At 51.4% G+C, this 27,678-nt stretch overlaps 2 protein-coding genes across 4 annotated transcripts; one reads left to right on the plus strand and one right to left on the minus strand.

Moving 5' to 3' along the window:
* Positions 1-1,427: 1,427 nt before the first annotated feature.
* On the minus strand, positions 1,428-11,679 carry LOC143837019 (uncharacterized). Of its 2 annotated transcripts, none has more exons than XM_077336422.1 (3): positions 11,540-11,679; positions 5,878-5,967; positions 1,428-3,888 (listed from the first exon to the last, which is right to left on the minus strand). In XM_077336422.1, exons 2-3 carry the CDS (start codon positions 5,959-5,961, stop codon positions 1,741-1,743), a joined length of 2,232 nt encoding a protein of 743 aa, XP_077192537.1. In that variant the 5' UTR covers positions 5,962-5,967; positions 11,540-11,679; the 3' UTR covers positions 1,428-1,740. The 2 variants fall into 2 exon arrangements, with proteins under 2 accessions (XP_077192537.1, XP_077192535.1); XM_077336420.1 differs by lacking the exon at positions 11,540-11,679 and adding an exon at positions 8,260-8,515.
* LOC143837020 (nonsense-mediated mRNA decay factor SMG9-like) lies at positions 11,541-27,517 on the plus strand. 2 transcript variants are annotated; one of them, XM_077336424.1, is made up of 14 exons: positions 11,541-11,694; positions 13,162-13,318; positions 13,396-13,470; positions 14,873-15,116; positions 15,608-15,705; positions 17,076-17,188; positions 17,961-18,072; positions 18,903-18,998; positions 19,950-20,035; positions 20,660-20,766; positions 22,222-22,329; positions 23,118-23,243; positions 26,056-26,200; positions 26,791-27,517. In XM_077336424.1, the coding sequence occupies exons 2-14, from the start codon at positions 13,175-13,177 to the stop codon at positions 26,867-26,869; spliced, it is 1,533 nt and encodes a 510-aa protein (XP_077192539.1). In that variant the 5' UTR covers positions 11,541-11,694; positions 13,162-13,174; the 3' UTR covers positions 26,870-27,517. The 2 variants fall into 2 exon arrangements, with proteins under 2 accessions (XP_077192539.1, XP_077192538.1); XM_077336423.1 differs by lacking the exon at positions 11,541-11,694 and adding an exon at positions 11,801-11,951.
* The last annotated feature ends 161 nt before the right edge of the window (positions 27,518-27,678 follow it).

The raw sequence follows: 27,678 nt of genomic DNA on the forward strand, positions 1-27,678 counted from the left end.
GAGAAACCGTGACGGGTCCAGAGTCAGCCAGTAAACTTCCTTGGCCAGGGTGGGCATTCCAAATTCAGTTGCCACTGGTTTGGTTCCTGAGCTCTAGTCTCACCTGATTAAACCAAGCTCGTGTGACACAGGGACAAGTAGGCCACCTGACCCTCGTGTGGCACAACCCCCCCCCCCTTTGAGGGAAAGGCTTCCCTGTCTGTAAAAGCTGCACGGGGAGGGCAGGAGAAACAATATGAGACTGTTCCTGGCATGGAGAAATGGAAAAAAGCTTCCCCTGATATTAACCATCCAGCATATCTCTTTAAGAACACAGGGGCCAGCTAGAAAGAACAAACCCCATCATTTCTGTTTGGAGACTACAGGAAGGGCAGGAATCAAACAGATCCCTTACTGCAGGCTTTGATGGCCCTGGAAAGGTTTCCCAAATGGGTGGGAGTTAATTTTTAATATATTTTTCAAATTTGAAGAAGATGAAGAGTTGGCTTCTTATATGCCGCTTTTCTGAACCCGAAGGAGTCTCAAAGTGGCTTACAGTCGCCTTCCCTTTCCTCTCCCCACAACAGACATCCTGTGAGGTGGGTGAGGCTGAGAGAGCCCTGATATTCCTGCTCAGTCAGAACAGCTTGATCAGCGTCGTGGGGAGCCCAAGGTGACCCAGCTGGCTGCATGTGGAGGAGCGGGGAATCAAACCGGATTAAAAGTCCGCACTCCTAACCACTACACCAAACTGGCTAAACATTTATTGGATGATCTGACCGTACCGGGTCATGGCAACCTGCCGCCCATGGCCAATGAGAGGTTGGAGGGGTAGAAAGGGGAGGAGCCTCAGGTAGCTGTGCGTGCAGCTCAGCTTCCCAACTATACCCTGCACAATTGCACCATTTCCGGGGTTTCTCAAAGCCTGAAGAATGTTTCAGGGGTCTCTCAATGGTAAAGATGCTTCACAGTTTTTTGTTTGCCCGAACACAGACTATGGAACATCGACTCCTCTAGATCAGTGGTCCCCAACCCCCGGTCCAGGGACCAATACTGGTCCGTAGATCAGTCGGTACCGGGCCATGGCTCCTTCTCCTCGTTCTCCCCGGCTGCTGCCACTCTGCCGCTGGATCACCTTTGGTTCTCTCTGGTGGCCGCCATGGTTGGGGCTCCCCATCGGCGTGGCATTGCTAGCAGCACCTCCCATCGGGTGGTGGGAAGTCAGGAGAGCTGGCAGGAAAGCAAGCGGAGCAGGGGCTCAGGCAGTGGCGGAGACGTCCCTCAGCAAAAAAGTACCCCCACCCGGGCCTCAGCAAAGTTGTCAAGTGTTGACTGGTCCCTGGTGATAAAAAGGTTGGGGACCACTGCTCTAGACCTCTGCTGAAGAAGGCTCTTTGGTATCCCGTCCCCAGAAGCGGTCAGTTCGAGGCAAGCAAGGAGCGAGGGGCTCTGGATCTCTGTTTAATTACCTTCCATCATAATTACACTGCGAAAATTAAAAAAAGAACAAAACAAAAAAAACCAACCCTGAAGACACACGTCCCAAGGAGAAATTGGTTTTGCATCCAAAACTAGTAAACCATTTGTGTGGAACATTCCTTCAAAGGAAAAGGAAAAGGCCTTGCACCCGGGAGTTACCTCCGAGGAAAGGCCTCCCATCCCAGAGTTATCTCCATCCCTGAACCAAACTTCTGAGGGAGAAGCTCCCCATCCTCCCCAGGGTGGAGCTCCATCTCCTCCCTCCTGTCCATGTCCGGCAGCTCAGCCCGAGGAGAGGAAGCCGGAGAGGGTGTAAACCCTCAAGCCAGGCCGCTGGCTCTTCACGTGGTGCCAGAGGTAACGGGACAAGCGCTGGAAGCTGATGCCGCAGGTGCAGCCGAAACGGGCCGACCCGGGATGGCAGGTGCTGTGCCGGGCCAGGCCTTGGTGTCCTTTCAGGGATTTCCCGCAAGTGGCGCAGATGAAAAGGGCCTCCGCCAAGTGCAGGAGCTGGTGCCTCAGGAGGTGAAGCAGGCCGCGGAAGGACGCGCCGCATTCGCACAGGTAGCTCCGCCCCCGGCGCTTCGGCCCCTTCTGGTGGGAGCGGAGCTGCGACACGCGGCTGTAGCGCACGCCGCAGTCTGGACACTTGAAGCGCCAGACGTGGTTCCGGTCGACGGCTCGGATAACCCTGGGGGAGGGCTGTGTACGGGGGCTGCCGCAGGTGCGGTTCGTGGCCAGGCCTTGGCCGCCCTCATCGCCCTCCACCTCCACTATGATGAAATTATCCTCGACTGCCTCCTCGGTAGTGTAGGACTCCTGCCCAGTCCCGACGCTGGCCTCCCACGGTTCAGAGGCTACCGGGATGCCCCCTCCCGTGTCGTACTCCAGGTCTAAGACTTCCGGATGCTCTCCGGAGGCACACGGTACCAAACGGACCACCAGGGAGCCTTTGGGCGAGGGGCAAGAGGCCGCAGAAGGGGAAGACGGCTTGTTTTGCTGGTAGACGTTCGGCAGGTAGCTCGGGAACTGGAAAGCCGTGGTCTGGGCCTCCCACGCCTTGTCCCCTTCCTCCGGCAGGTCCGTATGATCCACGGCCAGCGAGTTGACGGCGATGAACTGGGGCTCGGAGTGCACCGGGACAAACTGAAGGGTAGCCGAGTCCAGGGTGGAAAAGTGAGGTTCTGTGTCCACGAGCAGGGCGGGCGAGACCTCCGACGTCTTGATGATCACCTGCTGCAGGGGGTTGGCCTCCGCCGGGCCGTCCAAGAGGGCCGCCGGCTCGTCCGACTGCAGGAGCACGGTCCGGAAAAGGGTGCAAGGGTTCTGGCCCAGCCACCCAGACGCGAGGGTGGCCGGCTCCTTGCCGCCTCCCAACTGAAAAGAGCCCATGTTAACCGGAGGGTCCAACAGAGGGGCCTGCTCCTCTGTCCTGAAGAAGAGAGGCCTCACAGTGCTCGTCTGGTTGTCAAACAGGGCGGCCTGTACCTCGGCGTAGTGCTGCTCAGGCCCGCCGGGCCTGGCCTCAGCCTCCTCTTCGTCCAAGATGATGATCTGGTTTTCGGCGCCGACGACCGCCGGCTGGAAGAGCCCTCCCACCACCTGCCCTTCCAAAAGGGCCTCCTGCTTCTTCTGCCACGGGTGGAGAAAACCGACGCCGAACTCGCCGTCCAGGATGGTCATGGCGTTTTCCAGGTACGTGGGGGCTGGTAGTGCCTCCCCTTGCACGGCCTCCGGGGGCAGGCTTTTCGGGGGGCGGACGCCCTTCCGCTTGCCGGCCCGGTGGGGTTTGGCCACCTGGAGGCTCTTTGCCTGCTTCGGGTTCTCCGGGGCGACGGGAAGGCTCGGGCAGGCTCCGGCCTGGTTGCCGTCAACGGTGCCGAGGGGCTTGTAAATGTAGGACACCTGCTCGGCGCGCCGGCTGCCCTTCTTGCGGCAGACCCGGATGCCCTTGCGCACCAGCTTCAGGTGCCACTTGGTGTGCCGCGCAAAATGCTCGGGGTGCAGGAAGCGCTTGCCGCACTCCAGGCAGCGCAGCTTGCGGGGCGGCGAGTGGGGCCGGGGCTGCGCCGGCAGGGCGGCTTGCTGCTGGGCCTCTTCTTGAGCGTGGTCCTGCAGGTGCTGGGCGTAGTGCCACTCTTCCATAAACACCTGGAGGCACTTGTGGCACTGGTAGGCACTGAAGGCTGGAATCACGGGGGAAGGCGGGGCGGTCAGGCGCACGGGGCAGGGGAACAGGGGCGGGACCCGTTTCTCAAAAGCCGGCGCCCGAATGGCGGACGGAGCGGGGGGCAGCCTCTGGGGCGGGAGCCGTGCGGCGGGCCGGGGAGGGCGCCTCACTGGCAGGCAGAAGGTCAAGTACGCCTCCCCGTCGTCGTCGCTGCTCGACAGGTCCAGGGATTCCCAGGAGAGGCAGTTCTTGGCGTTTTCCTGGGGGCGAAGGAGAAAGGGAGCCGTCAGCGGACGGGAAGGGCAACCACGCCTCCTGCAGGCCCGTCCAAGCGCAGGATAAAAAGGGGGCGAGGATGTGGCCTCCAGAGAGAAATGGAGTCCTGCCAGAACTCCGGCCACGCAGGTTCTGCGTACAGCCTTCATACTGGCGAATGTATTCTCAGAAAGGGTCTGTGAGACAGCCTGACCTCACCTCTGCAGCTGCAGGGGCTTTGTGGAAGAAAAGCATTGGCTTCTGAATAGCCTAGGTCAGGGGTCGTCAAACTGCGGCCCTCCAGATGTCCATGGACTACAATTCCCAGGAGCCCCCTGCCAGCGAACGCTGGCAGGGGGCTCCTGGGAATTGTAGTCCATGGACATCTGGAGGGCCGCAGTTTGACTACCCCTGGCCTAGGTTGTGCACGTGCCAGACGTATTGCAGAAGAGTAGCTTATCAGTGCCCTGTGCAGCCAGACCCACACAATCTGCAGGAGCAGGCAGAACCTCTGCCAGATAAAGAAACCACGTCAAAGTGGGGGTGGGGGTGGTGGAGGAACACATTGTCACTTTACAGCTGACTTATGGTGACCCTGTTGGGCAGGCTTACTCAATCAGGGTTTTGTGAAACCCTGGGACGCCTTGGAGGCCCTGCAAGGGTTTCCCAAATGGGTGGGAGTAAATTCATTCTTTATAGCTTTTAAAAATCTGTTTAACATTTACTGTGTCCACAGCTCTGCTTCCCAACCATATTCCGCACAATCGCGCCACTTCTGGGGTTTCTTGAAGCCTGAAGAATGTTTCAGGGGTTTCTCAATAATAAAAGGTTGAGAAATGCTGGCTGTAGGGTTTTCAGGGCCAGAGACAAACAGAGGTTGTTTGCCATTGCCTGCCTCTGCGTGGCCACCTCGGACTTCCTGGGTAGCCTCCCTTCCAAAGACTGACCACGGCAGACCCTGCATAGGTTTGGAGATCTGACAAGGACAGACCTACCAGTGTCAGCCAGGCCATACAAGAATGCATATGGCGGGGGCAGGGTGGCTGCAAAATTGGGGCCCAAATTGGGCTTCCTGGATCTGATCTCCAAAGCACTGACAGGGCTGAGACCAACCCCCCCGACCCCCCCCCCCCAAAAAAAACCCAACCAAGTACACCTTGAATACCCATGGCCTGTAGGCAGGCGTTCTGGTTATGTAGTGGAATTTGGAAATAACCCTGAAGGTAGCACCAAAGGGTGGCTGACCACCACTTAGTCCATGGGTGGTCAAACGGTGGCTCTCCAGATGTCTTTGGACTACAATTCCCACGAGCCCCACTCAGCTTCATGTGGACAGGGCCTTATGGGAATTGTAGTCCTTTGATATCTGGAGAGTCACAGTTTGGCACCTCTGGACAAGTTATTCCGTAGGATTCGCTCAGTGCTGCCTACCTCGTTCTCAATGATGCTTAAATCAATGATAGGTCGGGGTCCTTCTTGCATTACAGATTGTCAGGCCACGGCCCAAGTTTAGGCTGAGCTGAAATACGAACCTGAGGTCCAGGTGGTGGAAATGTGGGCAAGTCACAGCCAACTCAAACCTTGGGGTTTTCAAGGCAAGACAATCAGAGGCTGTTTGCTATTGTCTGTCTGGACTTCCCCAGTGGTCCCCCATCCAAGTACTTAGCTTCCATAATCAGAAGGGAACAGCCCAGCCTGGGCCATCCCAGTCATGACCAGCTTGCGTATCCAATGGTTTAATTTGGAGAACAAGGATAATTGAAAAGGTAGCATATTCTATTATGACTTGATACTCACTCCTGAGCCTATGGGTTAAAGGAGAACCAGTTGATTAAAACATAGAATGTGGGTCAAGGGCAGGGACTGGGATTAGAGCAGACCTCTGGGACAGCTGGGTTCATTCTCAGTCCTGCAGACTGTTCTCCCCATAAGCCCTGTGGCCGAACCCTGCCCAAAGGCAGAGGAAGGATTCAAATTGAGTGTGTCTCCCGTACCAAATGCAGAGGCAATTCCTCCAAGGTCCCGTCTTCGGTCACTTCGATTTCGGCCCCGACTTCCATCCCTGCCACCAAGTCCATAGCACCCTGAAACAAGCAGGGAAAAAAAAAAAAAAAAGAAACAGACCTCTTGAGTCATCTCGTATCCAGGAAACTAAAAACGACAGGCTGAGCCAACTTTTAAGTACTTTAATCCCGGAATACGTAACGGCACAACCTGCTGAGCTGGGAAGCCAGAAAGAAACAGAATAACCTGGCAAACGTACTGCGGTGTGCCCTCAGGGCTAAATGGGCCGAGGACCCAGAAGTTTGAGGCTGCAGAGGCTGTCGCTTCACAAGGCCGAGAGACTGTGACTGCCAATAGCCAGCCATATGCCCGACATTGGTCATGTAGCATAGTCCCACTGACATAAATGTCCAACCTGTACATTGCTGAGGATATAGAAATGCCAAGTGCAGAACCCAGGGAGAGTTCCTTCACCTTTGACTGGGATTGAGACATCACTGGCGCCCAGTTGGCACAGCATATAAATCCCTCTGTGGTGCCTGACCTACAAATCTCAAGGCAAAAATAAATTGAGTCCGGCTCCTTAACCAGGGCCAGGGCCTTACTGGCTCTGGCCGCAGCCTGGTGGAATGCTCTGCTGGCTGAGATCAGTACCCTGCTGGGACCTCGATCAGTTCTGCAGGGCCTGTAAGACCGAGGGTTGAGGCTGGGACATAACACCTACGCCACCAAATTGTCTGGCCTCCCTAGGGAAAGATCTGCAAGGAGAACCGTCCATCTAAAGAACGGAACCCCCCTAAGAGACTTAAATTAATTAAACAGATGTGTGTTTAAAGTGTAGAATTTTTATTGTTTTAATTAACTATTTAGAATGTTAATCTTACGAGTGGAATCTGCTACTTTATATTACCCGCCCTGAGAAAAATAAAACTAGATTCGTGTTATTGGTTCCTAGAGCTTAAGAAATCTGGTCAAGGTTTTGTCTATCCACCTTCCACCTTTGGGTTCAAGAGATTTGTCTCTCAGGAATTCAGGCCACCAAGAGCAAACTCCCTTCCCCCACAAATAAAACCCAGAAGTCAGTTTGCAGTTACTCAGCTCTTAGCCTCCCCTTGGAGAAAAACTATGCAAAAAGCCCAATTTACTCTTTCCTACATTTTGACTCCCTTCCACTATTACCTCCCCCCAGGTGTTACTTTCCTTGGGGGCAGGTCTTGCTGTCACTCTACAATGCTCCTTGCACATCAACAGAGCACCCTTCCATAAGAAGAGGCTTTTGTACCTCACTTTTCATGACCAGGAGTCTCAAAGCAGTACGTCTCCGCCTTCCCTTCGTCGCCCCACAACAGACACCCTGTGAGCTAGGTGGGGCTGAGAGAGCTCTGAGAGCGACAGCTCTGTGAGGACAGAACTATCAGGACTGTGACTAGCCCAAGCTTGCCCAGCTGGCTGCACGTGAAGGGGCAAGGAATCAACCTGGGCTTGCCAGATTAGAAGTCGCTGCTCCTAGCCACTAAACCCCGTTGGGACTACTCAGCATGATCTACTCCAAGTTGCAGCAGCCCTCCGACGTCTCAGACGGAGGCCTTTTAATGTATTCTATGATCTTGCCCTTTTTAACCAGTTAAAGGCCTGAACTGGAGATTTTATGCCTGCAAAGCAGACCCCCTTATCCTGGAGCTCAGCACCTCATATTATTCTGCACACTGCCTCAAATCCTTAAGTGCCAGGAGAAGCAGAGGCCCCACGGTGGGGCCCAGGAAGGTACACTGCATGCAAGAATCGATGATCTGATCTGATCACAGGGCAATGATTCCCCGCCCCCCACAACAGCACCCTTTCACCCTTGCTGAATAAGGGGCTTCTCATCCACTTCCAACGCATCTTAATTAAAATTTGCAAGAGGCTGTTACCCTTCCGCACAGTAAAACCCAGTTGCAAACTGCACTAAGAATGGACTGGAAGTGCCCCATGGGGCATGGGCGAAAGCGGCGCCAAAGAAACGACTTCTCCTGGGGCTTTGAGAACCGCGCGGGCTCTGGACTCGGCACGCCGCCTTGCCCCGAGCCCAGCAACACCAAGATCGCCTGCTCTGGCCGGCAGCGCCTCTCGGGCAGAGCGATCTTTCCCATCCGGACTCCTGAACTCCCGGGGATCGGGCCGGGCACTTGGCGCACGCCCTCTTGGGAGATCCCGAGACTGCGCCTTCGCATTGCAAACGCGCAAAGCCCGGGAGGCGCAGGGATGCGATGGGAAATGAGCACCGTTCTGCTCCCAACCCAACTCTGCAGCCCAGCCCAGCTTTCCCTCCGCGCACAGCCTCCCTGCGCGGGATCCAAGCCCGGCCGCGGGTGGCCTCCCCGCTGACCTACCGAGGCGTGTCCGGCAGGCCTGGCGGCGGCGGCGGCCCGGCCCAGCAGCCCTTCCCGCATGATGCTCGGCGGCCCTTCGCCCACCACGCGCCCGGGCAGCGGCGGCCACCTCCCCTTGGCCAGAGGGGCGGACGGGGGGGGGGGGGGGAGCGAAGAGAGGAGCTCGGCGCTTCCTAAGTGGCGCCGAGGGCCGCAAGCGCTGCCGGGAGTTGTAGTTCCGTCTCTCCCCTCCGCAGTCTTCTACTGTAAAGGGCTGCGGCGGCTTAGAGGGCAGCGGAGGCAACGCGGATCGAAGAGCTCGCGCCACGCCACGCCACGCAAGGCTTCATGTGACTGCGCTGCGCTTTTTTTTTTTTAAAGGAGTCACGAGATTTGTGGTTTTTTTCTTCCTTTCTTCTTAAATTGCTGCAATAAATCACCCCGCGGCCCCTCTGGAATGCGCAGCTCCGGGCGGCTGTCTTGTATTCCCGCAAGCCCCGATCTGTCCCCCGCGTCTCAGCTGCAGACGTCGGGAGAAGCGGCCGCAAACAGGGACTGCAAGGCTGCGCAGGTGCCTTGGGCTGACCGTTTTCGGGATTGGGATCATTCTTGGTGGGGAGCGGGAATTTCCCCAGCCTGTGCGTGAGTGTTGCTGCGTCTGGGAAGTAGCTGTCAGCAGAGTCCTCTGAAGCTCTGAGTCCAGGAGCACCTTTAAGACCAGCAAAGCTTTATTCAAGGCGTGAGCTTTTGAGTGCAAGCACCTTTAAGACCAGCAAAGCTTTATTCAAGGCGTGAGCTTTCGAGTGCAAGCACCTTTAAGACCAGCAAAGCTTTATTCAAGGTGTGAGCTTTCGAGTGCAAGCACCTTTAAGACCAGCAAAGATTTATTCAAGGCGTGAGCTTTCGAGTGCAAGCACCTTTAAGACCAGCAAAGCTTTATTCAAGGCGTGAGCTTTCGAGTGCAAGCACCTTTAAGTCCAACAAAGCTTTATTCAAGGCGTGAGCTTTCGAGTGCAAGCACCTTTAACACTAACACAGATTTATTCAAGGCGTGAGCTTTCGAGTGCAAGCACCTTTAAGACCAGCAAAGATTTATTCAAGGCGTGAGCTTTCTAGTGCAAGCACCTTTAAGTCCAACAAAATTTATTCAAGGTGTGAGCTTTCGAGTGCAAGCACCTTTAAGACCAACAAAGATTTATTCAAGGTGTGAGCTTTTGAGTGCAAGCACCTTTAAAACCAACAAAGATTTATTCAAGGCGTGAGCTTTCGAGTGCAGGCACTCCTCCTCAGGCTATGAACTGACCATCATAACAGAAGCTCAGTCCTTCAAAGAGGGAGGTCCTGAGGCTAGGTAGGAAGGGACCATGCAAGGAAGTGCATCTGCCCAACCTGGATGGTGTGTGCAGCTATGAGTGGCTCACTCCACAAGGAACGTGCGCGTGACCCTGGATGCTTCCCTCTCAAAGGAGGCTCAGGTCACGAGAGTAGCGCAGCCGGCATTCTACCACATTTGCTAAGCCGAACTACTAGCGCCCTACTTGGCACTGTAACTCCTAGATGCATTGATCCACACAATCGTCATTAGACTTCTGCAACTAGGTCTGGGCAGGCCTGTCCTTATCCTCAATCCGGAAACTACAACTGGTCCGAAACACAGCAGCCAGGGTCCTCACAGCAACACCATGGAGGACGCACATCTGGCCCATCCTCCAACAACTACAGTGGTTACCAGTCGAATTCTGGATCAGGCTAAAGGTTCTGGTTATCACCTTTAAGGCCACATGTGGTTAGAGTCCAGTGCGCCTGAGGGACTGCCTTTTTTCCTATGCCCCTCAAAATGCTTTGAGCTCTGTCACCTCCAACTGGCTACTTATCCCTGGGTCAAAAGAAGCCAGCTTGACCTCAACCAGGGCCAGAACCTTCTTTATCCTGCCCCCCACCTGGCAGAATGAGCTCCCAGAGGAGATCAGAGCCGTACCAAAACAAAAACAGTTTTGCAGGGCCTGCAAAAGCGAGCTCTTCCGCCAGGCATTTGGTTGAGATCAACCGGAATCAGCAACACCCGCTGGGTCCCTGAACCTCCTGCCCAGGAATCCATGTACCTGAACTGAACCATGAACCTGTTTGATTGTTATCCTGTTTAAATTGTTTTCTTACTATTGTTGTATTTCTGTTTGACACAAAAACTGAGTTTGATGTATTGTTCTTGTCATTACAAGTAAACTGCCCTCAGGGGAGGGCAGTATACAAATGTAATAAATAAATCAACCAACCAAATCCCCAGGACTCAACAGGGATATTGTTTTCTTATCTCACTACCTCATTCAGCTCTTCTATCTGCATTCTTTATAGTCTCTTCTTCAATTTACTTCATTAGGGACAATGGGACTAACGTTATATAATGAATTATGTAATGTATAATTTAGAATCTAACTGGTTTTAGGGCGGGAGACTGAACTCAACACAAGGTCATTTATTGGGATGCTTAAACAACGGTAAATTAGCAAACAGATGGATGAGGCTAGCAACAGGCCTCTTAATTACTTCTGCTCACAACTGGGAAAGCCTCTTGCCTTTAATCACTAGCTTTAACATTTCCATCCCTCCTCTGATTTTGTAAACGGCAGTTGAACCCAAAGAGCTGATGAACTGTTATAGTAGTAAGGCATTATTTTATTTGATATCCACATCTGTTGCATGCTGCTTAGTAATTTATTGCTCATTTGCTTTCTCATATATGTAGTGATTTCCATTTCATTGGTCTAAAATTGGGGTTGGCAAACTGTGGCCCTCCAGATGTCCATGGACTACAAGTCCCATGAGCCCCTGCCAGCATCTCTGGTCTAGAAAGTGTGCATACACATAAAATCTCACACCTAGAATCAAATTTTGCTGCTTTGAAAGGTTCCAGTGGACTCAAACTCTGTTCAGCCAGCCAAATGTTTTGCCTGTGGGCTTCTTTGCAACACCCGTGCAGAAAAGAATATTTGCGCAAGAATAGTCTAGGCGCCTTCTGCCTTTTCCGCCCCGCACGCCACCAATTAGACGCCTCCGCCGCCCTCGTCCCATTCATTCCCCAGGCACATCCCCGGCCACGCCCCCGAGCGGGGTCCAGGTGGCCTTTGTCGGCCATTGGCGCATGCGCGCGGGAACCGACCAACCCGCGCTTCAACCACCTAGTTGCAGACCGAGCATGCGCCGTACCCCAGCGAACGGCGCTCGCCGTCCAGCAGAATTCGGCGTCTCGCGCGTGCGCACTGGCGACCGCGACGGTGGCCGGCGAGGTTCCTCCTTCCCTTACCGTCTAGATGCGCTGATTCACAACGGACGCATCCCGCGTCTATGCGAGCGACCCGTTCGGGATGCGTAACGCTACCTTCGAGCTCAAGTGACGGCAAGACCGGCGGCTTTCCCTCATCCGCTCGGTTACCGGCCTTTCGCCTCTCCGGCGCTCAGGTATTTCGCCGAGGGTAGATAGTTCCGGGTTTAGCGCCAGTATCCTTCCGCGGAGCGTTAAAGGGGCAGCTGTTCGTTTATGAGCCTTATCCATCCGCCAAAAATATAGTTCCGGCTACTCGTTATGACCCAATGGTCGATCTGCGTGATGTCATCGCCGGTGGCCTGCCTGGAGCTGCCCGGGACCGAAGCTGCTTGGAGTGTGACGTTTTTGTATAGCGCTGCAAGATGCCTTGGGTGCCAGGACTAGTGGAAAGGTGGGGGACAGAAATGCACCAAAAGGCATCCCCAGATTAGCATTCTCTTTTATAAGAACAATAATAATATACAATCAATGTACACTTGTAACCCGCTTTTCTCAATTGACTCAGGAAGATGATAGTATTATCTTTTATTAATAATAATAATATATAATAAATTTCTTTTTCTAACCCACGCAAAATTATTGTTAGTACTCATGGCGAGTGATAATTATTTTTATGTTCGGCTCTGGACACATAATGTGAAAGTTAAATCAATCAACTAAAATAAAACATACAAACACACACAGTAAAATTTTAATCACTTATCAGTTTAAGTTGACATCAAATAAAACAGCAGTAGAAGAAAAGCTGGTTCTTATATGCCGCTTTTCTCTACCTGAAGGAGGCTCAAAGCGGCTTACAGTCACCTTTCCTTTCCTCTCCCCACAGCAGACACCCTGTGAGGTGAGTGAGAGAGAGCCCTAATATCACTGCTTAGTAAGAACAGCTTTATCAGTGCTGTGGTGAGCCCAGGGTCACCCAGCTGGCTGCATGTGAGGGAGGAGCAGGGAATCAAACCCAGTTCACCAGATTAGAAGTCCGCACTCCTAACCACCAAGCTATCTCCTTTCTCTTCTTTTACAAAGTTGTTCCCCATTTCAGTAGAGCTATTTACTCTTTAAGCGCATCAATAAGATGAAGAGGCAAATGCATTTCAAGATAATGCATGTTTTGATATCTTACTTCTTAGGCCTGAAACCGTTTCCTCGTGAGTTTATTATTCGATTTGTTGACCACCTCTCTTGGGTCGGACGGCTTACAGCGGTTTACAACAGAATGATAACACCACCATAAAATCACTCTAGTCAGTAATAAAACCTGCCAGCCCCATTTGGCTCAACCAGTTTAGCCTGGTTCCATGCCTCAAGATAGGTGTTGGATGTTTAATGAATTAGATGTTTGGAAATTTGGAGGAGGGGCTATATAGACCTCCCACACCCTGGCCTCAACCAAACGCCTGGCAGAAGAGCTCCAGCTTGCAGGACTTGCGGAACTGTAAAGTGGACTCGGGCAACGAAGCACAAGGGGCAGAAATGCATATTTGACATTGTTTGTTCCTCATGCCTGTTCCTATGACCTCATCCCTATCCGGAGCCTCTTTAGTATCCTTTTACCATGTTTTTTTTTTGTAGCAATTCCTTTAAATTCTCTCCCCCTCTCTTAGATCCTGCTTCCCAATGTCTGAGTCAGGGCACAGCCAACCGGGGCTGTATGAACGTCGCCGCCGCTGGAACCGTGATAAGGAACTGGGTCACCAAAGCTTGTCTGGGCCAGGCCGGGACCGTGATTATGTCCCCTGGGACCGTGATCGTGAGCGGCGGGTAAGATCTGGAATCTGTACTGTGAATGAAGGAGCAACCTCAGGGGACCCAGGCTAACCCCCTGCTCTCCTTTTTAGGACCCAGTGGACGAACCAATGGCACCCGTGATGCAGAAGACCCCTATCATCCTGGTCAAGCCGCCTGCGGACAGGGTAGGGCGGGCAAGCATGGAGTGCTATTCTGTGACCGGACAGGGTCCTAGTTAGAATCATTTCCCCACCTCCATGGGGGTGCCCTGCTATGAAGCCCGAGTGAGCTGACTGGTGGAGGGAGCACACTGAAAAAGAGGGAGGTGGGGATGCCCACATGACATCACGGCCCACATTGGGGTGTCATTCTGGCATTTGGACAAAATGGTAGGAGCCGAATTTACCATAGAGCCTTTGCCCACATCCCAGAGTGTTGTCTCAGTGTGACAATGTCACTTCCGGGTCATGTAGGTATAGCCCCCTTTCCCCATTGCCAGGAGGAACCTGGCAGCCCTAGCCCTGGTAGCTGACTCAGTTCTGCCATGCCAATAAAAGCTCCTCTGGATGGTCTGGCTAATCCATGCGGAAGAAACTTGCTGCTCAGATCCTAGCGGAAGAAACAACTCTGTCGCTTATAGGTGACCGAAGTCCAGGACTGGGGTCCCCAACCTTTTTGAGCTTGTGGGCACATTTAGAAGTTTGCAACAGGGCAATGAGCACAACCTCAAATTTATTTACGGATTTACATTATTTGCAGTCTGCCTTTCTCACAGGGACTCAAGTCACTATACGGAATGAGTCCGTGCAGTCAGCAAACGGGGACATTCAGTGAAGCCCGTGTTTGTGTTGTAGACGTCTGGAACCAACCAGAAATCTGAAAGACAGAATGGAAGCACATCATCAGGATTTAACAGGACACACGACCACAGGGGAGGTAGAGCCAACTACACACACGTAGGACGTCCCGGGGCAGGGGACAAGAGGCATACAGTGTAAAAACAACACTGGGAAAGATGTCAGGGAGAGCATAAAACCAGCACCGTAGTGGTAGCGGTTGTTGATATGTTATTTTAATCTGCACAGCTGATGTTCTCAAATGGGCAGTCAAAAGCCCTACCAGGCAGCACCCCACCAAGCCCCACCCACTTTCCCATAACACTTGGCACCATGTTGGGGACCCCCAGTCTAGGAGTCGACAGTTAGTAGTCCCTCTCGGTTCGTGTCCCTTAGGGGTAACATCCAGATCCCCAATGAAGGTGCCGGCTGCTTGATTCGCTTTCTGTTTTGATTCGCTTTCAGTTTCCTAAAATAGTTTTTTTAAAAAAAGATGGGAGAGTCATTCTTTCTCTGTCTCCTTTTTTCTTTTCGTCTTTTCTATCTGATTTGAGTTTTGGGGAAACACATGGAGCAGGGTGGGCAACACAAGAGTCCGATGGTAGCAGCAAGAGGTATCTCAAGATGTTTTTGGTGGTGTGGCAGGGATTGGCAAACTTCACCCCCCTCTCCAGTTGGTTTGAGCAAGTGCAGCTGGATACCTGTTGGTGGCCATGAGAAGATTTGGGTCTCGGTCTTTGTGTCCTTACAGTCTAAGGCTGCCCCGCCTCTCGCCCCGGCTCCCACTCCTGCCACTGCCCCGCCCATCGAGAAGCCCATTGTGCTGATGAAATCCCGGGAGGAAGGCAAAGGCCCTGCGGGGACGTCAGAGACATCTGCCCAGCCCCCCACAGCAGTCGCCAAGGTAGAGAAGGAGGGCCAGCGCCCCACACAGCCGGTCTATCAGATCCAGAACAGGGGCATGGGATCGACCGCGTCCAGCGGCGTCATGGATCGTAAGTACAAAGTAGGACCATGATTACAGGGGCAGGGAAGACGAGGGTTGTCAAATTTGACAGTGGATGCTACAGGAATTTGGAAAGCTGGTTTGAAAAAAATACACCTGTATTGAGTGATTAATGCAGGGATTCCCAACCAGGGGACCTTGAACTCCTGGGGGTCTGCGGAGGTCTGAAGGGAGGTTTGTGGAAGCTCTGAAGTGGCATGCTATGGGGTGGGTGGGTCCGGGCTGTCTTTTCAGCTCATCTTCTTTGGAGGCAGAGCCACCATAGTAATAGTAATTGCAATGGGACAGCAAAAAGAGGGCTAAGTGCGGGTACTGATGTCACTTCCAGGGGCGTGGCCAGCTGACATCACTTCCGGGGCGCCTTGAAGTCTGAAACAGGGTTTCTCCATGGTCAAAGGCTGGATTTATGGGTCATTGTGAGTTGCGTATGGGTCTGTCTCCCAGCCCCTTCTGACTTCCGGCCCTTTCTGGTCTTTCCAGCTGTGGTCGGTCAGGCTAAGCTCCTAGCCCCGGAGAAGATGAAACACAGCATCAAACTGGTGGACGACCAAATGAACTGGTGCGACAGTGCAATTGAGGTAATGCAGACGGCCCAGAGACTCCCAGCAGCTATCTTTTGTCTGCATTTCCCTTCCTTTTCCTGCAGTTCTCCCTTGACCAGTTTGGTGTAGTGGTTAGGAGTGCGGACTTCTAATCTGGCATGCCAGGTTCGATTCTGCGCTCCCCCACATGCAACCAACTGGGTGACCTTGGGCTCGCCATGGCACTGATAAAACTGTTCTGACCGGGCAGTGATATCAGGGCTCTCTCAGCCTCACCCACCCCACAGGGTGTCTGTTGTGGGGAGAGGAATGGGAAGGCGACTGTAAGCCGCTTTGACCCTCCTTCAGGTAGGGAAAAGCGGCATATAAGAACCAACTCTTCTTCTTCTTCTTCTTCTTCTTCTTCTTGATGCGTTAGACACGATAATTGCCATGCAGTATCTATGGGCAGCCAGACACTGTGGGAAGTGACTACATGTCACATTCATAGCATAAAAATGACATTGGAGAGCTGGAAAAAGGACAGAGGAGGGCAACCAAGATGATGTTAGGGGGTCGTAGCGCCCCCCCCCCCCTATGAGAAAAGGCTGAAGAGTTTGGGACTTTTCATAGATGACTTAATGGGGAGGAGTGAGAGGTTTATACATTTTTCTCCCTCTCCCAAAGAACTAGAGCTCCAGGGTATCGAGTGAAGCTGATGGGCAGCAGGTTCTCAACAGACAAAAGAAAATACTCCATTGCACAGAGAGTGATTCAGATGTGGAACGTGCTGCCAGCGGATGTATTGATGGTCACAGGAAAAAATAGATTTAAAAAAGGGATTTGATAGATTTCTGGAGGATAAACATATCAGTTGCCACTAGCCATAGTGACTAATGGGAATTTCTATGTTCAGAGGCACTAGTTCTCTGAATCTCAGAACCAGGAGTCAACGTCAGGTCCTTGGTCTCCATATCCTGTTGCTGGCCATTGCACGTGAGAGGATGCTGGATCAGTGGTCTGATCCAGCAGGGTTCTTTGCATGTTCTAATGAAGGCTTGTCTCTATGCCCTGTTGTTGGTCCTCCAGAGGAACTGATTGGCCACTGTACAAGACAGGATGCTGGACAAGATGGACCAGTGGTCTGATCCAGCAAGGTTCTTTGCATGTTCTAATGAAGGCCTTGGCCTCTATGCCCTGTTGCTGATCCTCCAGAGGAACTGGTTGGCCACTGTGCAAGACAGGATGCTGGACAAGATGGACCAGTGGTCTGATCCAGAAGGGTTCTTTATATGTTCATGTGGCCTCCTTCAAAGAGGGGTCTATCTGCAGGCTAGCTGTGTTCCACACTCAAGCTTAATGCTGTTTCACAGGTTTCTGTTCTAACAAGGGTAGTTACCAGGACATTCTGTCTTGTTTCTGATTAGTACCTCTTGGACCAAACAGATGTGCTGGTGGTTGGCGTTCTGGGATTGCAGGGTACTGGCAAATCCATGGTGATGTCACTGTTATCAGCCAATCAACCTGAGGAAGACCAGAGGTACTTGGGAGCTGGACCAGTGAAGGAGGACAGTTGGAAATAGCTACTGATTGGGTGTTTCAGGGAAGAGGCGGGAAGGAGAAATTGAAGGAGGGAAGTAGCTAATGAGATTCTGAAAAGGTACTGGTGCATGGATAGCTGGTTGGTCGGGCTTTGGGTAATTGGCTAGGTTGTATCAGGTGTGACTAGAAGGCTAGATTTAGCAGAAGTGGGAAAGGATTTGTACTGGCTTTGTTGGGCACTGTCATAATTGGAGCAGGGAATTGGGTCAGTGTGGTGGAGAAAGCCTGAAACCTTGCAGTCAAAGAACTGGCTCGCTGGTTCATTGCGATGTGTAAAATTCAGTCCCTACTTCCCCTTCTTTTCCTGCATCATATTCCTTAATACCCACTTCTTTGCCTACCTGGGCCTAGGAGATGCTTTAATCCCTGATAGTTTCCCCTTCCCTCACGAAAGCTGGACTGCAGACATTCTGTTAGCATTGGTCACTGAGCACTTGAGATGTTTCTGAACATTCCATGCCACCGCACCAGCTTCTCCAGTTAGCGATAGGCATTTTGCTGCCACAAGTCCTGTAGAACAGGGGTAGTCAACCTGTGGTCCTCCAGATGTTCACGGATTACAATTCCCATGAGCCCTTGCCAGCATTTGCTCATGGGAATTGTAGTCCATGAACATCTGGAGGACCACAGGTTGACTACCCCTGTCGTAGAATACCAATTGCTCAGGTGGCTTTGCTTCTGGCCTACCGGTCTCTTTTCCTGTTTCCCAGAACGTATGTGTTCCGCACTCAGAGCCAAGAGATCAAGGAGCGTGGGGGCAACCAGACCAGTGGCATTGACTTTTTCATCACTCAGGAGCGGATCATCTTCCTGGACACACAGGTCTGCGAACCGGTTTTCTGTCAAGCTCCTTCCAGATATCCTCTGGAGGAGCTCGCGCATGGAAGCCAGCATGGCGCAGTGATGAAGAGGGTCAGATTAGTTTCTGAGAGAGCCAGGTTCAAATCCGCACTTGTGCTGGGTGACCTCGGGCCAGCCACACTCAGCTAAGCATACCCCACAGGGTCGTTGTGAGGATAAAGTGGAGGAGATGAGAACGAATTAAACAGCTTTGGCTCTGCATTGGGGGGGAAATGAAGCAAATAAATAAGAATCCTAGAATCCTCACGTTGGAAGGGGTCATGCAGGCCATCTAGGACAACCCCCTGCTCAATGCAGGAACAGCCTAAAGCCAAACTGTGGCTCTCCAGTTGTCAGGAAGACTAAAACAGGAAGCAGAGGAAGGGCCGAGGGTGAGGACAAGGAAGGTGTACCAGGTCACACAAAGCCGCCTTCTACTGTATCAGGCTCTTGGTCCACTAAGGTCAGTACTGTCTGCTCAGATTGGCAGCGGCTGTCCAGGGTCACAGGCAAGGGACTTTTATGTCACCGCCTTCCTGACCCTTTTGCCCAGGAGAAGCCGGGGATTTGAAACTCGGACCTTCTGTGTTCCAAACAGAGGCACCACCATGGAGTGGTAGCTGAGTGGAAAAAAGCCAGGCGCATACAGGGGTAGGAGCATCGACTGCAGAAATGCTATCTTGCTTTGTGAGACGTCAGAGTGGTGCTGTCTGCAGGACCCGGGGGGGAGGGGTGGGGCAGGGGTGGTGGGGGAGAGAAGGTCCTACCAATGCCCTTCAAAGTCTTGTGTCTCTCTCTTTCTCTCTCTGCAGCCAATTCTCAGCCCCTCCATCCTCGACCATCTCATTAACAACGACCGCAAGCTGCCTCCAGAGTATAGCCTGCCCCACACCTATGTCGAGATGCAGGTAGGAACCATTCCTGCTCTGCACAAGGGTGGGAGGTGGCCGCAGGATGCATTGGAAGCTTTCTGTGTTGTGGCACGGTGAGCCTGGAACTGTTCTCTTCTGTCGGTCAGCGTCATTTCCCAGTTGTATAAGTCTAGTCCCATCTATTGCCCTCCCCATTGAATTCTGAATGGTTTCCCTTCCTAAGGAGAGTGACTTTTGAAACCTGGCGTTTGGAACAAAGGTGGTCTTGGCCCTTCCCTTCTAGAATCATAGAATCATAGAGTTGGAAGGGACCTCCTGGGTCATCTAGTCCAAAGCCCTGCACTATGCAGGACACTCACAACCCTGTTGCTCATCCACTGTAACCTGCCACGCCTTGAACCTTTACAGAATCAGCCTCTCTGTCAGATGGCTCTCCAGCCTCTGTTTAAAAATTTTCAAAGATGGAAAACGGACCACCTCCCAAGAAAGCCTGTTCCACTGAGAAACCGCTCTAACTGTCAGGATGTTTAGACGGAATTTTGAATTAATTTCATCCCATTGGTTCGGGTCCGTCCCTCCAGGGCAAGAGAGAACAACTCTGCACCATTCTCTGTATGGCAGCCTTTTAAATACTTGATGCTTATCAGATCCCCTCTCAGCCGTCTCCTCTCCAGGCTAAACAGACCAAGCTGGGGAGAAGGATCCCACAGGCCTTGTCAGAGGTCTAAAGGGAGACCTCTGAGCATCTCCTATCATCATTGAGACTTGCGTGTTATCATTGCCTGGATAGCCCAGGCAAGCCCGATCTCTTCAGATGTCAGAAGCTAAGCAGGGCTGACCCTGACTAGTATTTGGATGAGAGACCTCCAAGGATTTGGATGGAGTTTCTCCATGGAACACGAGGGATCGTGATGGGGAGGCAGGCAATGGCAAGCCATCTCCAAACAAAATAAATAGCTCCCCAATTCATGGCTGCTCTCCTCTCAGTCCCTCCAGATTGCTGCTTTCCTGTTCACCGTCTGCCACGTGGTCATCGTGGTGCAGGACTGGTTCACGGATCTGAGCCTGTACAGGTGAGGAAACAGTATGTCTTGGTCAAGGAACAAGGAGCCAGCATCGGTCAGAATAAGGTGTTTTATTACAGAAACAGCCAGATGAGAAATATTCAGCAGATTTACTCAGACTGGGGGTCCCTTGTTCTTCAGGAAGACGTTGGAGACCAGTAGATGCTGGGACAAAATTCCAAGGGGGAATGCAGAGGGGCTGAATGGTGTAGTGATTAAGAGTGCAGATTTGTAATCTGGCGAGCTGGGTTCGATTCTGCACTTCCCCACATACAACCAGCTGGGTGACCTTGGGCTCGCCACTGCACTGATAAAGCTGTTCAGACAGAGCAATACTATCAGGGCTCTCTCAGCCTCACCCACCTCACAGGGTGTCTGTTGTGGGGAGAGGAAACGGAAGGTGACTGTAAGCCGCTTTGAGTCTCCTTTGGGTAGAGAAAAAGTGGCATATAAGAACCAACTCTTCTTCTTCTCCTTCTGTTATTTAAATCCTTTTTTCAGCTGCCTTTTCCCCAATATAAATAAAATGCACAAGATAGAACAGATAAAAATACAGAGAGCTGATATTTAAAAATCACAGTTGATGCATTTGGTTCCCCACATGCTCTGGTTCTCCTCTCTCGCCTCCGACAGGTTCCTGCAGACCGCTGAGATGGTGAAACCTTCCACTCCATCCCCCAGCCATGAATCCAGCAGCTCCTCTGGCTCGGACGAGGGCACGGAGTACTACCCCCACATCGGTATGGAAGAGCACAAGGACAGTGTTGCAAAGTGGGAGCAACAGGTGGCCTTCCCGAGCGCTCAGTTTCCGAGAGGAGTTCTGTCTGGAGCAGGCAGTGGGCTGGAAAGCAGGGGATTCTGGGTGGTGAAGGTCAACATGGGGGACACCGATTTGGCAAAATGTGGGGCTGGTAGGAAGAGGCCAACTGATGTCTTACAGAGCTCTGCCCTCTTGTCTGAGTTTCTATACATTTTATTTGGCAAAATCCACAATTCCCAGGATGTAGTCGAATTTTGGGGTGGAGGAAAATGCCATCGAGATGCCGTTGACTTATGGCAGCCCGGTACGTTTTTCAATGCAAGAGCCATTCAAGGTTTTTTCACCGCTGTCTGTATTGGCAGCCTTGGGGGTCTCCCATCCATGTTCTGACCAGGGCTGACCTTGGTTAGCTTCCAAGATCTGCAAAACCAAAAAAGGGAACCCAAAACCAACCTGAACAGAAGTCAGGAACCCAAAAGTTGAGCTGCAAAAACAGTATTTAAAAAACCTTATATTTATTAAACAAAGTGAACTGATATAGATTAAAAATGCTTTGGGCTGATCCTGCGTAGAGCAGGGGGTTGGACTAGATGGCCTGTGTGGCCCCTTCCAACTCTATGGTTCTATGAAAAATATATTAAAAACAATGAATATCTAACTGCACATGCCCAAAGAGACCAAACATGTTTCAACCCCGAGGGATCTTCCTCCTCAGTGGTCAATTGAATGTGTGCAATGCTCTTTTGTAAAATATCAAAATCGAAAGGCTTGCTGGGTGGCAAGGAAAAATCCTGAAAAAATAAATGTTTAAAACATGAATGAGTATATATATGTGTATATATATAAATAAAAGAATACCTAGTATAAACATGGTGGTAACTTACTGTTAGGTATAGCCCCAACTAGTATTTCTCAAGTATCTTATTTGGAGCCGCTCTTCTAAAATATGTACACACATTCTGGGCTCCTAGCTTCCAAGATCTGACAGGATTGAACCAGCTTCAGCCACAGAGGTCAGGGCATGGAATTCCACACTTCTTCATCTTTCTTTCTTGTGAACAGCCATGACTGTTGTTAATTCAGGAGACCAGAGGCACATTTTGCCTCTCTATCAATGCCACATGTTGGTCAGTGCCAGGGGAAGGAAGGCTGGCTTGAGGTACCTTTCTTGCCCTCCTGAGCAGTAGGGACAGAAATGCATAGGATCAGAGTTGGAAGGGACCTCATGGGTCATCTAGTCCAACCCCCTCACTATGCAGGACACTCACATCCCTATTGCTCATCTACTGTGACCTGCCACCCCCTTAAGCCTTCACAGAATCAGCCTTTCCGTCAGGTGGCTATCCAGCCTGTTTAAAAATTTCCGAAGATGTTGTTTATGATGCTTGCGAAGCTGCCCTTTCCTCTCTCTCTTTCTCCTTCTCTCCCTCTGCAGTCTTTCTCCAGAACAAAGCCAAGCGGGAGAACTTCTGTCCCCGGAACCTGAAGCAAATGCACCTGATGATCGATAAGATCATGATGCACTCTCATCTGAAATACAAGGGTAATCTAGCCTTCTGAGTCTGTCCAAAGACCAGAAGGCTGAGTTTAAACAATTGCAGACGACGGTGGGGTGAAAGCCATGTGAGAGGCCTGTGCTATTTGGTATGGAGGAGAAAGGGAGGCTGGGTCTCCCAGTGTCCTATAGGAGCAGGCTTCAGTCTTCCCACAAGCTGAGAAGGGGTTTGTGGGTTTTGGTGAAGTCCTTAGTCAACTGAGATGTAAAAAGTGTTGGCAGAATTTAACTTTGCATAGAGGAGAGCAGCACCAGGCTGCTTAAAAGCATAAAAAGAGTTTTATTAAGAAGAGGAACAGCTCTGCTAGAGAGAACTCCGAGTTGGTTGCAAATTGTTATTAATGATGTTGGGATGTATTTTATAGTATCCTTTATTTAAAGGTTTTAATGTTGTCTTTCATATTGTGATTATAAATTGTTGTAAGCCGCCATTGCTAGGAGTGGCGGAGGAAGGAAGGAAGGAAGGAAGGAAGGAAGGAAGGAAGGAAGGAAGGAAGGAAGGAAGGAAGGAATGGGAATTGTATTCCTTGGACATCTGGAGAACCACAGTTTGGCCACCCCACAGAGTTTTAATGGCAAGAGACATTCAGAGGTGGTTGGTCATTGCCCCAGACTTCCTAGGTGGTCTTCCATCCAAGAACTAACCACAGCCAGCCCTACCTAGCTTCTGAGATCGGATGGGGCTTGCCCAAACCATCCAATTCAGGGCCCTGGAGAGCATCTTGTGTGTCTCCATGAATATACTGTTCCAGCTTAGCTTTTCCCCCTCCTAACAGGCACCCTTTCCATGCTGGACTGCAACATATTCCCCGGCCTGCCCCCGAGTTACCTGGACACAGAAGTCAACCTGTTCTTGCTGCCTTTCATGGACATGGATGGAGACGACGCTTTGCCCAGAGCAGGTAAGGGAAAGAGCCCCCCTTCCTCCCTGCCCTTTTCTGGTCGTGTGAATGGCAATGAATCTGAGCCACTTTCCCTCCCAGCTGTGGGCTGGACTCCGTTATCAACATTCAACACGCTCACTTTTTTAGTCTGGACTAGAGCGCGTGGCAATGGAAACTGTGCTGCAAGGATCGCAGAGAGTGCCAAATGGCTCACATAAGTGAGCCAAGCCGCAATTGGTCGCCAGGCAGTTGTGCTGAACCAGGATACGTTCCTGACTCTTGTGCATCAGCTCTGGTTTCCGGGAAACACCTTTAAATTTTGTGTTGTCTTTTGCTTCCCACCCCCAGTTTGTTAATGCTGGGTATTGTGTATTTGTTGTGTGATTGATTTATTAAAAGTAAAGGTATCCCCTGTGCAAGCACCGGGTCATGTCTGACCCTTGGGGTGACGCCCTCTAGTGTTTTTATGGCAGACTCAATACGGGGTGGTTTGCCAGTGTCAGGGAAGGCGAATGTAAGCTGCTTTGAGACTCCTTCGGGTAGAGAAAAGCTGTATGTAAACCCCTTTCTCTTCGGTAATATCAGGGCTCTCTCAGCCTCACATTCCTGACAGGACTAACCTCAGTGAAGGCCTTCTCCCACAGAATGGCCTCCCTGTTTACTCTATCTCCCTGCTCCGCTGGTCAGAAAGAAAGGCCAAGGCTGGGTGGATTCGCATTCTCTTTCGTGGCTACCTTGACAAGAAAAAGGCTGTGGAGTGAAGGTGTTTGCTATCTGGCTGATAGTAAAGAACTGCACAAACAGCCTGACTCATGAACTGGGTGTAAACTACACGGAGCTTTTATTCCAGCCCCAGATCGATTCAGTCCCTGCCCTCTACACAGAATGGGATTTCCGTTTGGATTTGGGGCAGCAAGAAGGATTGATCTGGAGTGACCCTACCTTTATTGTGCGATATTTTAGACTGCTTTTAATCCTCAATATCCATTTGGGAAAGAAAGCTCCGTGGTAGAGAACCTCTGATAGGCTACACCTGGTCATGTGACATGCTTAAATGAGAAGCCCCTAATTTCTCTAAACTTCTGTCAGTCCTGGATTTTTCCTCCCTCCTCTGCCTTTTTCGATCCTCTCCCCCTCCCCTCCAAGAAAAGAAAGAGGCTCACCTACTGGCTTCTCTCTGCCCCCCCTTCAAGAAAAGAAAGAAAGAGGCTTGGCTCCCCCCCACCTTCTGAGCCTTCCTAACCACATGCAGAAGACTTTCCTGTTTTAATGGGGGGGGGGGAGGAAGACCGGAGTTCAAAGCGATCTGAATTCAACAGGATTGACAATGGAATAAAGCAAGTAAGCGCCGACTCTGCCCTGGACTCTACATATCTCAGTACCTCAGGACTAGACATCCTGGATTATCCACTGCTAGGACTCCCAACCCCCAGGTCTCCTGGACTTACAATTGATCTCCAGATGTCAGAGATCATGTCCCCTGAGGAGAATAGCTGCTTCAGAAGCAATTTCCCCCTTCTGAGCTCCCAGCTTGGTTAAAAGTGCAAACTACTAATCTGGCGAGCCAGGTTGGATTCTTTGTTCCTCTTCCACATGCAGCCAGCTGGGTGATCTTGAGCTCGCCACAGCCCTGATAGAGCTGTTCTGACTGAGGAGTAATATCAGGGGTTTCTCAGCCTCAACTACCTTACAGGGTGTCTGTTGAAAGGAAAGGAAAGGTGAATGTAAGCCGCTTTGAGACTCCTTCGGGTAGAGAAAAGTGGCATATAAGAACCAATTCTCTTCTTCAGTAATATCAGGGCTCTCTCAGCCTCACAGGGTGTCTGTTGTGGGGAGAGGAAAGGGAAGGCGATTGTAAGCTGCTTTGAGACTCTGGGTTGAGAAAAGCGGCATATAAGGACAAACTCCTATTTATTGAATTGCATCTTGTTCTCATGTGCCCCCTTTCCCAGCATGTTCAGATCTTGCTCAACTTCATCTGCTGGTAGAGGCAGAGAAAAGAAAACAGTGTTCTTTCCCAACTGAATCCGTTGGTTTGAAAGCATCAAGAACCTTATGGTGGAGGGAGTTTCTTTTGAGTTTTCTCCGGTATAGTGATTTTTCAATATTATTTTTTAATATTGTTTTGCAGCTCAACTTTTGGGTTCCTTCTCTCCGGTATAGACCACCAAGAATTGGGCCTTGGTTCCAATGTAGAAAACAGCTAAGAAAGCAGAACATGAGCGATGAAAGGAGCTGAAAATTTTTTCACTCATAAACTTTTAATTTTTTAAAAAAAGATATAATAATATAGGAGGAATACAGAAAAGGTTACATGTAACAATTCATGCTATTATTTAAAAATTACTATATATTCAAGGTAAAGATATCCCCTGTGCAAGCACCAGGTCATGTCTGACCCTTGGGGTGATGCCCTCTAGCGTTTTCATGGCAGACTCAATATGGGGTGGTTTGCCAGTGCCTTCCCCAGTCATTACCGTTTCCCCCCCAGCAAGCTGGGTACTCATTTTACCGACCTCGGAAGGATGGAAGGCTGAGTCAACCTTGAGCCGGCTGCTGGGATGCCTCAAGGGCAGAGTTTTCAGACTACATGTCTGCTGCCTTACCACTCTGCGCCACAAGAGGCTCTAGATTGATTTATTACATACATTAAAAAAAAGCAGGAGTGTATTATTTCAGGGTAAGTTCATGCACACACTGCACCTTCAATCTACTGTGCACCTGGATTTTATCGTAAAACCCACTTGCAAACGATGGCTGAAGTGGATTTAAGTTGCATTATTTAGTATGTGTGAAAGCACCCTCTCTCTTCTCCCCCCCCCTCCTCCAGCCCCTGGCAGCGGCCCACTCTTCTCTCTTCTGCCCGGCTACAAGGGACACCCCAGTTTCCAGTCTCTGATCGCCAAGCTCCGGAGCCAGGTCATGTCCATGTCTCGGCCTCAGCTCTCCCACACCATCCTCACGGAAAAGAACTGGTGAGCAAACAGGAATGGGACGAGGACAGGAGGGGGGGTGGGTACAAAACGTCATTGGGATAAGCAAGCTCTGGAGTGTGCATGATGCAGCAGCATATTCAGAATGCCATACGGGGGGGGGGGGGCATTGGAAGACCATCTTCAGGTTAAGCCCTTCCTGGAATTTTTCAAATAATGTCCTCCTGTGTTCTGATTGGTTGAATTGGAGATTTTCTGCTCTGTTGAGCACACTTCCTCCCTGCTTGCCTCCTAACAAAATTAGACAGAAGAAGAAGAGAAACGGTTCTTATATGCTGCTTTTCTCTACCCGAAGCGGCTTACAGTCGCCTTCCCTTTCCTCTCCCCACAACAGACACCCTGTGGGGTGGGTGAGGCTGAGAGAGCTCTGATATCACTGTTCAATCAGAACAATTTTATCAGTGCCCTGGCGAGCCCAAGGTCACCCAGCTGGCTGCATGCGGGGGAGTGCAGAATCAAACTCGGCGTGCCAGATTAGAAGTACGCACTCCTAACCACTACACCAAATTGGCTCTCAACTGATCAGTTGGAATACATTGGATCTCATTGGGGCTTCATTTTCTCTGGGGTAGGTTCCACTACGCAGCCCGCATTTGGGATGGTGTGAAGAAGTCCTCTGCCCTTGCAGAGTACAGTCGCCTCCTGGCATGAACACAGTGCCCTTGTGCCAGAGCCAAACTCTTCCCATCTCAAGTTGGGTGAGACAAAGTCCCTGTGGCCGCTGCCCAGGGGTGCCAAGAGGTCGCGGGACCCGGCGGAGAGCTTACAGTCCGGGCTGCCGGGCCGGCAGTGGGGTCGTACGAGATCATGGAGCAGAGAACCACCAGAAGTGGAAGTCGCAGCATCGTCTTTGCTGGGCCGTCATCCTGCCTCTTACCCAGCACAAATTGCATCTCTGGCTGCCATTTCAGGGCTCCCATTTCTTATCTACACCCCTTAGAGGGAAGAGCTATTCTCTTGAGCTGCCTTCTTTCTGGAAATGGGATGTCCATCAGCCAGGCTGGGAATTCCACTGAGACCAGCTGCCTCCCACCCCTTCCAGGCCCCGAGATATCTCTGTATTGTGAGTTGAAAGGTCAGTGGGGAGTTAACTTTGCAGCTTGGAAGATGTGCCTCTCAGATTCTTCTCCTTCAGTGCTTTCCTTGTCTCCTTCCACCTGGAGGGAAGGGCATTGAAGCCTCCCTTCCCCTGTGCTACTTCCCCAGCCATTCCGGAATCCCCTTCTTCTGCTGCAAAGTGAATTGATCGCTCCCTTTTGCACGCATGTTCCACTGTTCAGTAAAGCATTGTGAGTTGCACTGCGTGTCTGTGTATGTTTTAAATGCCTACCAGTCTTGGACGATCTCTAGCCCCGTCAGTGGTTTCAATTGGCTGGATTGGAGCCGAGGAGCACCTCAAGAGCCTGGCCTGGAATAGCCCAGACTAGCCTGATCTCACTAGATCTCCATTCTGGGAGACC

This window comes from Paroedura picta, chromosome 5, assembly GCF_049243985.1.
Source record: "Paroedura picta isolate Pp20150507F chromosome 5, Ppicta_v3.0, whole genome shotgun sequence".
Classification (NCBI taxonomy): domain Eukaryota; kingdom Metazoa; phylum Chordata; class Lepidosauria; order Squamata; family Gekkonidae; genus Paroedura; species Paroedura picta.

What these genes read in the sequence shown, in the direction of transcription:
- LOC143837019 (XM_077336420.1), bottom strand. Translation starts at nt 8,319, where the DNA reads ATGCGGGAAGGGCTGCTGGGCCGGGCCGCCGCCGCCGCCAGGCCTGCC. An exon ending in GGCCTGCCGGACACGCCTCG is followed by an intron (nt 5,968 to 8,259) that starts GTAGGTCAGCGG and finishes TGCTTGTTTCAG; the next exon opens with GGTGCTATGGACTTGGTGGC. An exon ending in AGGAATTGCCTCTGCATTTG is followed by an intron (nt 3,889 to 5,877) that starts GTACGGGAGACA and finishes CTTCGCCCCCAG; the next exon opens with GAAAACGCCAAGAACTGCCT.
- LOC143837020 (XM_077336423.1), top strand. Translation starts at nt 11,923, where the DNA reads ATGCCTTGGGTGCCAGGACTAGTGGAAAG. An exon ending in TCAAGCCGCCTGCGGACAGG is followed by an intron (nt 13,471 to 14,872) that starts GTAGGGCGGGCA and finishes GTGTCCTTACAG; the next exon opens with TCTAAGGCTGCCCCGCCTCT. An exon ending in ACGGATCTGAGCCTGTACAG is followed by an intron (nt 20,036 to 20,659) that starts GTGAGGAAACAG and finishes CGCCTCCGACAG; the next exon opens with GTTCCTGCAGACCGCTGAGA.